Below are 12200 nucleotides of genomic sequence, written 5' to 3'. Positions count from 1 at the left end.
TTGACGTTTTCAGAAGCAAAGCGCATGAAAATCACTACGATTCTTTAACAGTTGACGATGAGGATGAACATGAACAAAGGAAGCCATCGGACGATATTGTTCTGATAGATGATGAGAGCGATGGTGAGAATGAGAACAGCCTAATACAGGACCCAATAAACGTAAATGAACCTGTTGAAAGTATAAAGCAAGCTGAGCATAACGAACTGGCTGATAACAATGACTTCATCTCATTGAATTTTTCTGACACTGACGATGAAGGTGAAGCCGGTTATGTCGATAACGAAGAAGATGCATATTCCGTTGACGATTACGAGACGAATATTGATCCCAACGCACCTATACTAAACGTGGATGCACCTTGGATACAGAACCACGATCATTCAGAACAGAAGGAGGTTGCGGACTGGCTAACCATGGAGATAAACGACTTTGTTGCCTACATTTCACCTTCGAAGCACGAAATAGAAGCTAGAAACACGTGCATCACTCAGTTAAGGCAGTGCATTAACAAGTTATGGAAGGATTGTGAAGTGCACGTCTTTGGATCGAGCGCTACAGATTTGTATCTTCCTGGCTCCGATATCGACATGGTCATTGTGAGTGAACACGGTAACTATGGAACGCGTAACAATTTGTATCAACTATCCTCGCATCTCAAGAGAAACGGGCTCGCAACCAACGTGGAGGTTGTTGCACACGCCAGAGTACCCATCATCAAGCTGACTGAGCCACACACAAACATCCATATCGATATATCGTTTGAGCGTACCAACGGTATACAAGCTGCTACTGTGATATTAGACTGGCTGAAGGACACTCCCGGGCTAAGAGAGCTGGTATTGGTCATTAAACAGTTTCTTGCCGTGAGAAAGCTGAACAACGTCCGCCACGGAGGACTCGGCGGTTATTCCACCATTTGTCTCGTGTATTCCTTCTTGAGACTCCATCCAAGGATCAGCACAGGCAACATCGACGCCCTGAGCAACCTGGGCGTGCTGCTGATCGAGTTCTTCGAGCTCTACGGTAAGAACTTCAACTACGACGACGTCGTGATATGTGTTGAAACCGACCACGTCTGTTACCTTAAAAAGTCCGAGTACAGGGACATGCAAGGCCGCTCTTCCTTCACGCTAGCGATCATGGACCCTTCAGACTCCTCGAATAACATAAGCAGGGGCTCGTTCAACGTTCTTGGGCTGAAGAAGGCATTCAACGGTGCTTTTTGGTCACTGGCTAACCAGTGCTACGACTTGGAGATGGCCACTTATAAGCAGAGAATCGGCAAGAGCGTGTTGGGAAGCATAGTGAAGTACCGCGGCAAGGAGAGAGACTTCAACGACGAGAGGTCTCTGGTACTGAACCAGGCAATGAGTGAAGTTGGCTCGGTGTTTGGCGTACAGTCGTATTACTCTGAGCAGAGCGTCAGCTCTGAGGAGGAAGCTGAGCCGGAGCCAAAGAGAAAGAAGGCAAAGATCGAATCCCAGAAGCAGAAGCAACAGAGAAAGCGCAAGGTGGAAGACCTAATGGGGCTGGAGCACAGCAACGATGAGGATCAGCACGATGCAGATCAACCAGCAGAGCATGCGATGAAGAAGAGCACCTCATCCTCCTCAAGTCTCGATAAGAAGGCCAAGAGGGACTACTGGACACAGAAGGGCAATGCCATCGCATGATTGGCTTCTATATGGCCACGTTGTTAATACATACGCATAGATATCACTAGAATTCGAACCTCTTTGATTCCTTCTTCATGGAACGGCGCTTCTTGTCGTGTAGTCTCTGTTCGTTAGTCCTTTTCCTCACCTGAACCCACTTCTGCCTGTCCTCTTCGCTCACTTCGCCCGGGAACGTCACCAGCCTCCGTAGCTCGTTGCAGAACTTGTCGTAGCACAGCTGCTCATTCTGGTCCCTCGACCGTAGAGTATCGTTCTGGATCACGATATCGCCTCTCTTGGTGATGTAGCGGTACTTATGCTCCACCATCTGTCGCTTGATCTCTTGAGGAATCCACATCTTTGCGTGCCACTGTGGCAATACCACAGTGGCCTTGGAACTGGTCTTGTTGACCTTTTGGCCACCGGGGCCCGATGACCTGCTAAACGACACCTGGAAGTCGTCCTTTGGTAGCAATGACGGTGAGAGGTTTTTGATCCATCGCTTGGCCAGCTGGATCTCTTTCGACAATGGCATCGCCTGGGGAACCTCGGGACGTTTGGCAATATGCTGCTCTTTTGCATCACAAACTGCAACACTCTCCGCTCATTCGGATTGCGAATTTTAGTCCATCTCGTCACCCGTTCAGCACACACTGCAAACACTGCAAACACTGCACGCAGAGCACACAGCAAACATCGCCTTGCACCCCCTTTTCTCCCTTTTTTTTCGCTTGATTCATTGTGGGAACATCATCTTCTTTTTATTCCACCCTCAATTGCTGTAACCGTCAACCACCGCCTCCGCCAACGGAATCCACAGTATGCTCAGAACAACAAGACTATCCGCCCTACGTAACTTCTCCTCCAGCGCACGCGCTTTCCTCCAAGCTGGCGATTCGATCCCATCAGTCTCCACGCTCCGTGAGGGATCTCCGGGCAATGAGGTTGACCTTGCGGAGCTGACCAAGAGCGGTAAATCCATCATCGTTGGTGTTCCAGGTGCGTTCTCCCCAGCGTGCTCCGCCTCGCACGTTCCAGGCTACATCAACAACTTGGAGAAGTTTGAATCAAAGGGCTACAAGGTGTTTGTCACTGGTGTTAACGATAGCTTTGTCTTCAAGGCCTGGGCGGAGTCTCTGAATGCGCCAGAGTCCGTCCGCTTCATCGCTGACCCTTCCGGCGACTTTGCAAAGGCCTCTGACCTGGCCATTGACGCTTCAAAGTTCTTTGGAGGCGTAAGAGCAAAGAGATTTGCTCTTATCGTTGACAACGGCGAAGTCGTCAAGCAATTGGACGAACCCGACAACTTCAGCGTCAACGTCTCCTCTGCCGAGAACGTGTTGAAGGAGATCTAAGTAAAATATATAAGAAATAATCGGATTATCTACATCTCCCTGTGCTTTTGTTGGAGTAACTGAGTAGGCGGTTGTTGATGTTTGTGTGTATGGTGTTTTTTTAGCGAAACCACCTACAAAAATCACTTCTTAGGCACTGTAAACAAAGGCAACAACAGTGTATCTCTCATTATATTCAAAACGACCGCTTGAAGGGATAAAGAACATGGTTGAAGAGTCCAAGCAGGTCAACAACGGCGCTCAGGTGCCTAAGGATGACGAAGAAGAGGAACAACAACAGATCCTGGCTAATCGTGCGCTCTTTGCCCAAACATTGACGTTTAACGTCATTGGCCGGTATGATCCAAAGCTGTCCAATCTGCTCTTGACTCAGGCGAATTCTCAGATCTACGAGTACGATTTGGACTCTGGGGAGTGGTTGAAACTGCCCTTTAGAGGTCCTCTGGCTATCTACTCACGTTCTGGCTATGAAGATGATGACGGGTACCACGCTGGGTTGATTGTGCTCAACAAGGAAAAGGTTGAAAACTTCAGCATTGGCATCATGAGTGTCAAAAATAGTACTAAACTCGATAAAGGAGAGATGAAAGTGGAGGATATCGAATCCCTGACAGTGATAAAGAGCACCGATGGTAAAACCTATGGTATTTGGGTACAAGATGATAAGGAATCGCTGTATAATCTGTTGGTTACTCTAATCCAGGATGAAACAACACATCCACAGTCTGAGTGAATGGATTTAAAGAAAGGCATTAACTAAAACATAACATGTAGTATACAGGATCATAAAAATACAACAAGAAAAACACAGTTCATTGTTTCTCCGGGTTCTGCTTCTTCTTCTTGTAGGTACCACGCTTCTTCTTTGGTGGTTCCTGGATTTCTGCTCCTGGCAGTGTCTTGTCGGAATATCCAGGTAGAGTTTTACCAGCAACGTTCTTCTTAGCTGGACTGTTGTTGTTCTTACGTGATGTTTTCTTCTTTGTAGTTCCTGGAGTAGATGTGGCTTGATTTGCTGAGGAATCACCAACAGCGCCATTTTGAGGCTTCTGTTGCTGTTGTTGTTGTTGCTGCTGTTGTTGTTGTTGTAGTTGTTGAAGCCTTCTCTGTTGTAACTGCTGCTGTGGTGTAAGATTTGTATTCGTTCCAAATGGTACTCTATTACCATTGCCATTTGTAACGTTCGCTTGCTTTATCTTTTCCTTGTTTGCCCTAAACTGTTCGACAAATCTCAAACGTGTAAACTGTGTAGCTTCTTCCCCTAGTGATACCTTATCACTGAGTGTCAGCATGAACTGCTCATATTCAGAGCTCTGTTGTGGCGAATCCTCGTGTAATTCCCTAAATGGATGGAATGCCTTTGATTTTGGGTTAGTACTTTCAACTCTATGGCAATGGACGATTTCTCCAGTGTCACGGTTAATCTTGGGGAATTCGTGTTCCGGCTTCCAAGCAGTGCATTTATAAGGATTCAAAGGTACTTTCAAGTTGACGTTTCTGTTTGTCAGTGTGAGTATTTCAGCCTCCATCCCAAGCCCTAATGCATCGCTAAATCTTTGAGGTGCCGCATCAGTCTGTGATAGTAAATCATAAAACAAGGAAAGAGGAGTGGGTCTTAAAAGCGTTCTGAAGCTTCTTGGTACGAGTTGTTTCACTCTTTCCTGTTTGTCATTGACAACTTCAATTTCAACGGTCTTCCTATGATCATAGACCAATAGTATTAGACAACCTTCATAAAATTGAATACCAGCATCTCTCAGCACTTCCACAATGGCATAAGGTATTTCACCCTTTGCCACGTACTCTAAGAATTCCTTCACCAGAGCGTTCCCCTTCGAAAGAATACCATCCTTTTTGAAGTTAGTAATGTGTCAAGTTTATACGTTGATAGATTGATCTCCACTCACTTGAGCTCCAAATCTATAATGATTCTCATGAATATGGAATTCCAAGGACGGTTTCAGCTTTTCATACTTCTTCAGGATCTCCTCTGTCCCTTCATGAAACACATACTTCTTCTTCAGTGCTGCAGGAGAATGTGCCAAACCGTGCTGATTACCATTCATCAACGACTGGCGATGTTGTTGTTGTAATTTTGCAGCCTCGGCATTGGACTGTGCCTGTTGATGCTGCTGTTGCTGGTTTCTTGTTATTACAGACCCATTAGCAGCACCATTGACTTGGGAAGGAGAGTCTTTCGTCTCTGTGTACGAACGCTTGAGATCGTTCGAAGCCATTTTCTAGTCAATGTTCCCGTTCCCAATGCTTTCTTCGATATTGCGCTTTATACTGCTGGAAGAGAACAAAAGAGGTTCACTAAACACACTGCTCAAGACTTGAGGACCACTGAAAGAGACAGATAAAGACAACCAGAGCAAAGATATACGGAAGTATCTTATAACAGAACAAGTACAAAGTTCCCAAGTGGGTGAGAGGCTCTTCTTGTTCTTCTATTACTCGGTCAAATGTTGTTGTTCACGTCTCTTTTGTACAAACATCGCGCACGCATTCACAAACAAAAAAAAAAGAAGAGGAAGGACAGAACACCCAAACACCAACGTTCGCACCACACTACGGTTGCCTAACTACGGCCTAACTACGTCTTGCAATGGATCAAAGACAACCCTTGAAAGCACCAACGAAAGAACCTTCGAATACTTGTATTTACTATAACGTGTGTGTCTAGACCTTTGTGTTTGCCCAAATGTCTTGAACTCCAAAAATGGAGGTGAATGTACCTGCAAGACCAATGGCACCTTCGTCAAAGTGCAAGAATCCCAGGTTGTTGAGGACGATGAAGAAGTCCAAAGAGTCCCATACAAGTCTCTTGTGGGTCTTTGCGCTCTCAGCCAAGAGCGACTTTTGCTCAGCGGAGATCTCCTTCTCGGCATCTTCTTCAGATGCAATGGACTTCAACTTGGAAGAGGTTATGGCAATCTTTCTCAAATCGTTTGTCAAGCCGGCAACCAGGCCAATGAACCAAAACCAGTTGGCCCATTTTGGTGCCTTTGGAAGAGTCTTTGGTGATGTCAGTCCCAACAACTTAAACCAAGCAACGGAATCAAGGGACAAGTACCCCACGTATGCAAGGTTCTTCAACACAACGGTGCTTCTGATGACACTGTCCGTCAGCTTGTTGTCGTAAGCCTTTGCAGCGTCCTGCAAATGGTTCAGAGGCTTCAAGAATCTCAGAGCCTTTCTGATAAACGTAGCATTACCTTGCAACGACTTGAACAATCTGGCAAGGTCTGGCAGACCTCTCTGTGCCGCATGGAAAGAGAGGAAACGGACAAGGTACTGGACAAGACGAAGCGTCTTCTCACGACCAGCAGTGGTGTTGAGATAGGTGATGAGTTTTGTCAAAGTTGGGTGGTAGATAACAGTATCGACAACCATTTCGTCTTTATTCAGTTGAGAATAATTGCTGTTGTGACAGAGTATCAAATAGAAATCGGGGAAGAAGATCAGGACAAGTCCTTATAAGGAGATAGTGCTTGTTTTTTATAACCGTTAGACCGTGGCTTAAAACTTTGCTACCCCAAACAAAGCAATAACTGGGGAAAGGAACCTGTGGTTTTTCGCATTTTTCACGGCGCGCGCTTGGACATGGAAAACCACTTTACACCGATGTCATCGGAAAAATTCGGGTGACTAAAGGTAAATCAAGTGAGTCACCGTAGTTCGGCAAAGGCTGAACCCACACCCTCTTGGTGTAATAATTTTGATGTAAACACAACGACGTAATTTGTCCATGTCTGGGACAAGGGCTCAATTGATTAGAAGGTCTTGTCTGTCCACATGGGACATTTAACCGCAACTCTGTCGCTTCGATCAACACGTTACAAGGTTTAAACAATCAATGCAATTAATTTAAATTTATACAACGAAAACGTGACATCTACACCAAAAATGAGTCCTACTCCTTCACAAACACAGCGGCAGCACCCATACCGGTACCCAAACACATAGAGGTGACACCAATTTCACCAGTCTTCAACTCTCTCAACAATGTGGCAAGTTGTCTTGTACCTGTAGCGGCCAATGGGTGACCAAGGGCAATGGCACCACCTCTTGGGTTAACCTTGTTGATATCAATGCCAACCTTGTGAATGGAGAACAAAGCCTGGGCGGCAAATGCCTCGTTGATCTCATAGACGGAAACATCGTCAACTTTCAATCCAGTGGCTTCCAAAACCTGAGGAATGGCATAACCAGGACCAACACCCATAATCTCTGGTGGGACACCCAACACTCTGTATGCAACGTACTTACCAACGATAGGAAGCCCCAACTTCTCTGCAACGTCACGTCTAGCGAGCAATGCACCACTTGCACCATCAGAAACTTGGGAAGAGTTACCAGCGTGTGTGGAACCGGTCTTCTTGAAAGCTGGTCTAATCTTAGCCAAAGATTGCGGACTGACACCCTTTCTTGGACCTGAGTCCGTATCCACAATCACAGTCTTCTTGACAACTTTGCTGTCCTCTTCATCGTCATCGTTCTCCTCTTCTTCAGTAACTTCAACTTCAACTGGCAAGATTTCGTCCTTGAACAATCCCAACTCGATGGATCTCTCAGCCTTGTTGTAAGAAGCAGCGGCAAACTCATCTTGAACCTTTCTGTCAATGTGGTACTTATCAGCAATGTTTTCGTTTGTAATACCCATTGGGATCTCGCACTTCTTCGCATTGACATCCTTCTTCAAGTTTGGAGATATTTCTGCAAGGGCACCTGGGCCGTAGTGAGAGGTCATGGACTCCACACCACAGGCATAACCAATATCGATTTGACCAGCAAGGATCTTGTTGGCAATGTCGTTAACGGCAGTTAACGACGATGAGCACTGTCTGTTAATGGCAATGAATGGAACAGAGTCTGGGATACCAGCCGCCAAGACGGCAGCTCTGTGCTCAGTGGCGCCCGCACCTTTGTTCAACACGTTACCACAGGCAACGTCACCAATCTTTGCCGGATCAACGTTCACCTTCTCCAAAAACTTCTTTGTGAACTTGTACAAGATCTCATCCGACTTCAAATCCTTGAAAAGACCCTTACCGCCCTTGGTGATGGCCGTTCTGTAAGCCGCAACAATAACAACATCGTCCGGGTTCTTCTGCTTAGCAGCTTGCACACCTCCTCTAGAGGCAGATGTCAAATGGGTTTGTACTTGGCTCAATCTTTCCATTGTTTAGACTGTTTTACTTTTGTAGTGTAACACTAATCACAAGCTTGATACATCAGAATGGACACGGATGGGTACTACTCCACCCCTTTTATACGTTTATCCATTTCACCACACACATACACACACATGAACAGCGAGAGAGAAGTCGCAAAAGGCAAAAAGGAAAAAGAAAGGATGGAGAGAGGGGTGAGTTTACACTTCGGAACTGTTTTCCCAAGGGTCAATTTTATGCTGGATTTCCCACATTTTGTTCCCGCCCAGCGTCCTCCCAGCGTCCCCCAACACTAAATGTAGTACATGTTACGGTTTACAAAACCAAAAGCGAGTATGTGGTGTTGTTGCTGGAGTAAAATTCCAGAGCACAAGAGCGAGGCAAGCGGATAAAACACAAATTTGTGGAGAAAAGCTGACACAAAAAGCGGTAGAAATTTTTCAGAGTTGGGACTTTACCGAGGTTGGGGAAAATCAAACTTATCCCGGTTCGTTTAAACTCTCAGTGGGGGATTTCAAGGTTATTTTCAAACCGCGGTTTGGCCATGGCAGAGGGGCAAGGGTTTGGGTGCGGAATATTGCCTAAAAAGACAGCTTCCTAATGTTGGAGTTTCCTCATAGGAGCGGTTTGATACTCGTTTTATTTTTGCCTGTTGCCGCCCATCTATGCATACATTTTGAAAAATCCGCCGCTATTCACTTGTGCGAGTACTAGACGGTGAGCGCTGAGCATCGCCATGAGTGAGAAGGAGATTAAGAAGGTCACCGTGGAGAAAAAAGACGATGCAAGACGCCAAACCAGGCGAGGACCTCGAAGAAATGCCAAGGGCAGCCCTTCACGAGAAGAGACCTCTGACTCACCGTCTTCTACAAAGAGTTCACAGCGCACCAGGAGAGCAAGGGCGCCATCCAGTCGAAAGTCAACAAACAGGGAGGATACACGACTGGATGAGCTGGATGACATAAGCAAACTAATCGAGTGTGTTCCCGAGATCACTCTCATCAACTCTACAAACAAGGCGAAAATCTACAAAGCTGAGATCAACAATGAACAGTACAAGATTACAATACCAACGTTGAAGAAGTCGCCCTTGCAACTACAATCGTTTCCCGGGAAACCGTCCAACATGGATGTAATACGGAACTTCAATGCAAAGGTCCGAGCCATGGATAAAAGCGTAAAGTTCTACTTCAACTACTTGGTGAACGATTATCGTCACCTCCAGCTTCCAGCTAACGACTTTAAACTGTACGAAAATTCCAAGAACAAGCCGCAGTTACAGGTGGTATAGTTACAACTACACAGCCATTACATAAACATAATCATCACAATAGATTTATGTCCGTGGAGTCGGTTGAACTCCCTGTATACTTTTAAACCATTCTTGCACCTTTTCGTTACGAATAAAGGCAACACATTTTTCTAACGTTGGACTCATCAAAATCATACAAAATAAAGAAGAATATCGTAAAAATTCCACTAGCTTGGGAAATCAGTTGAAAGTCTTGATGAATTCCTCAGTCTTCTTCTTCTCCTCAGCTCTCTTGGCATCATCCCAGTTGAACTCATCACCGATAACTTGCACAACACCATCAACAGCCTTGAGGGCAGCCTTGGAATCCAAGAAGGCCAATCTGGATCTTCTACACAAGAAGTCGATTGGGGTTCTGGTGTACTCGTACTTCAAGGAGTACTTCAACTCAGCAACAGTGAATGGATAGGCAAAGTTCTCGTAGGTGGCCTCTGCGGTCTTGGAAGCAAGGGCAACAGGCAATTGGTTGGCTTGATCCTTTTGGAACAACTCCAAAATCAATGGAGCTCTTGAACCATAGTTAGCAGCCAAGTGCTCGGCCAATTCAGCATCAACGTGGTACTTTTGGGACAATCTTGGTGCAACGGTAACGTCAAAGTTCTCACCACCGGCCAAGATCAATTGCTTCGTAACGGTTGGCTTAGCAGTCAAGTTGTGTACTTTAACCGCCTCATCGATGGTCTCCTCAGCCATTTGTCTATAAGTAGTCCACTTACCACCAGAGATTGTAGTCAAACCAGTCTCAGAGGTGAACAACAAATGGTTTCTAACCAAGTTCTCGGTACCGTTACTACTGCTCTTAACTCTTGGGTCACGAACCAAAGGTCTAATACCAGACCAAGCAGACAAAACATCCTCTCTTCTAACAGGGAACTTGATGTAGTGTTGCAACTCTTGCAAAATGTCTTGAATATCAGCTTCGGTTGGGGTTGGGTTCTCTGGGATCTTCTCCAATGGAACATCGGTAGTACCAGCGAGAACCTTACCTTGCCATGGTAAGAAGAACATCACACGGCCATCAGAGGTTTCAGCATCCAAAATACCCAAGTTCTTTGGACAGTAGTAGTCAGGCAAGATGATGTGAACACCAGCAGATGGAACAACAACCTTTGGTGGTTGTGGGGTAGCTGGTGGTTTACCTTGTGGATCCTTGTCCATGTCCAAGATGATATCGGAGAATGGACCAGTAGCATTAATAACAGATGTAGCCTTAACGTTGTACTCCTTACCAGTTTCACGGTCACGAGCAACAGCACCGACAACCTTACCATCTTCCTTGAGCAATTGAGTAACTTCAACATAGTTTAAAACGGTAGCACCATTTTCGACAGCGGTGACGGCCAAAGTGGCGTTGAATCTGGAATCATTGAAGGAACCATCATGGTACACCAAACCAGCCTTCAAACCGGTACCATCCAATTGTGGAGCTGCAGCAAGGGCAGCTTGTGGGAAGAGCAAGTAAGAGGATCTCAAGTTTTGCTTACCTGCAAACAAGTCGTAAACTTTAGTACCAACCCAGAAGTAAGGAACTTGCCAGAGCTTGTAGACTGGAATCATAATTGGCAAAACAGTAGCCAAATGAGGAGCAGTTCTCAACATGGATCCACGCTCATCCAAGGCCTCGATAACCAAGTCCAATTGGGACTTGGATAACTGCCAGAATGCCTTCTCAAGGTATCTAACACCACCGTGAGCCATCTTAGTAGACTTTGAAGAAGTACCAGCAGCGAAATCTGTTCTCTCCAAAAGAGCAACGTTCAAACCTCTGGTGGCAGCATCAACTGCAGAACCTGTACCGGCGGCACCACCACCAATGATAAGAACATCAAACTTTGGCGTGGTCTCGAGCTTCTTGAGCATCTCCTCTCTTGATGGAGGAGCTGGTCTGCTCTCGATCAGAGGAGGTAAGTTTACCTCGTTGGAAACATGAGATTGCTGTGAAACGTAGTAAGCACCCGCAGCGGCAGAAGCAGCGGCAGCAGTGGCCATAAAGCCACGTTGAGTAATTCTCTTAAAGGCAAAAGACATTTTCTCTTTAACCTCTTGTCGAAAGACTAGGAGTAGTGAATAGAAAAGGGAAAGAGAAGAAAGGAAAGAGCTGACTGGATTGTGTTTCAAAAAAACCGCTGGACGGGTCTCCGACCTTTTTATATAAAATTAGTGCATGCTGAAAAGGTGTCCTGAGGAAAGAGGGAGGGGTCGAAAATTTGTCCGATGGGAGTTGCATATGTCCCAAAATAAAAACGGCGACATTTGTCCCAACCTTCTGTTTACTTCGGAACGTTTTCAGCGTTTACGGATTAATACAACAGTGACCATGTACTATCACATAGTACAACCAGTAACTGATGAACCCATAGATTCAGATAAATTACATAGTTATATATCATTAGGAAGAAATTTTTCCATTAGCATCATATTTTAGCTTCATGGAAAATTGCACCCATACATAAGCGGTTCCGGTTCTTGTGTGAAATCGAGGCTTTACGTACAACTTCCCGACATCCTTAGTAACACCACCAACATATAATATCGAATCTGATGTATCGTCGACCATATGGTTTGGTGGTATGAGCCAACCAAGCAAAGAAAAATTGAATGTACCTATACAGAGTTGAAACTCCTTTAGCTTTACAATTGGTTATCATGTATCTACGATGGGGTTGTTTTGGTCCATGCCTTCGAGCATGTTCGCCAG

At 45.6% G+C, this 12200-nt stretch overlaps 8 protein-coding genes across 8 annotated transcripts; 4 read left to right on the top strand and 4 right to left on the bottom strand.

The window, feature by feature from the left end:
- Positions 1 to 65: 65 nt before the first annotated feature.
- PAP2 (non-canonical poly(A) polymerase PAP2) lies at positions 66 to 1379 on the top strand (the record flags this gene model as incomplete). Its single annotated transcript, XM_020212140.1, has 1 exon — positions 66 to 1379. A coding segment is annotated over one exon (1314 nt), but the record flags the coding sequence as incomplete, so codon positions are not given.
- A 358-nt stretch (positions 1380 to 1737) lies between these two features.
- Positions 1738 to 2166, bottom strand: PTH4 (Pth4p; the record flags this gene model as incomplete). The annotated part of the gene is made up of 1 exon (XM_020212248.1): positions 1738 to 2166. A coding segment is annotated over one exon (429 nt), but the record flags the coding sequence as incomplete, so codon positions are not given.
- Positions 2167 to 2336: 170 nt separating this feature from the next.
- CYBJADRAFT_8509 (peroxiredoxin family protein) lies at positions 2337 to 3116 on the top strand. Its single transcript, XM_020217968.1, has one exon. The coding sequence runs from the start codon at positions 2480 to 2482 to the stop codon at positions 3011 to 3013; it is 534 nt and encodes a 177-aa protein (XP_020073253.1). The 5' UTR covers positions 2337 to 2479; the 3' UTR covers positions 3014 to 3116.
- DCP1 (Dcp1p) lies at positions 3080 to 3845 on the top strand. The gene has a single exon (XM_020217041.1). The coding sequence runs from the start codon at positions 3219 to 3221 to the stop codon at positions 3744 to 3746; it is 528 nt and encodes a 175-aa protein (XP_020073252.1). The 5' UTR covers positions 3080 to 3218; the 3' UTR covers positions 3747 to 3845.
- A 1699-nt stretch (positions 3846 to 5544) lies between these two features.
- On the bottom strand, positions 5545 to 6546 carry PEX11 (Pex11p). Its single transcript, XM_020214086.1, has one exon. It carries the CDS (start codon positions 6407 to 6409, stop codon positions 5696 to 5698), a length of 714 nt encoding a protein of 237 aa, XP_020073251.1. The 5' UTR covers positions 6410 to 6546; the 3' UTR covers positions 5545 to 5695.
- A 358-nt stretch (positions 6547 to 6904) lies between these two features.
- POT1 (acetyl-CoA C-acyltransferase) lies at positions 6905 to 8571 on the bottom strand. Its single transcript, XM_020214085.1, has one exon. The coding sequence runs from the start codon at positions 8196 to 8198 to the stop codon at positions 6930 to 6932; it is 1269 nt and encodes a 422-aa protein (XP_020073250.1). The 5' UTR covers positions 8199 to 8571; the 3' UTR covers positions 6905 to 6929.
- Positions 8572 to 8883: 312 nt separating this feature from the next.
- Positions 8884 to 9793, top strand: CYBJADRAFT_165529 (uncharacterized protein). The gene has a single exon (XM_020214084.1). It carries the CDS (start codon positions 8927 to 8929, stop codon positions 9479 to 9481), a length of 555 nt encoding a protein of 184 aa, XP_020073249.1. The 5' UTR covers positions 8884 to 8926; the 3' UTR covers positions 9482 to 9793.
- Positions 9683 to 11491, bottom strand: GUT2 (glycerol-3-phosphate dehydrogenase; the record flags this gene model as incomplete). Its single annotated transcript, XM_020212414.1, has 1 exon — positions 9683 to 11491. One exon carries the CDS (start codon positions 11489 to 11491, stop codon positions 9683 to 9685), a length of 1809 nt encoding a protein of 602 aa, XP_020073248.1.
- Positions 11492 to 12200: the final 709 nt, after the last annotated feature.

This window comes from Cyberlindnera jadinii (assembly GCF_001661405.1).
Source record: "Cyberlindnera jadinii NRRL Y-1542 unplaced genomic scaffold CYBJAscaffold_1, whole genome shotgun sequence".
Classification (NCBI taxonomy): Eukaryota; Fungi; Ascomycota; class Saccharomycetes; order Phaffomycetales; family Wickerhamomycetaceae; genus Williopsis; species Williopsis jadinii.
Note: the sequence above shows the minus strand (reverse complement) of the source record. Positions and strands in the feature narration are given on the sequence as shown.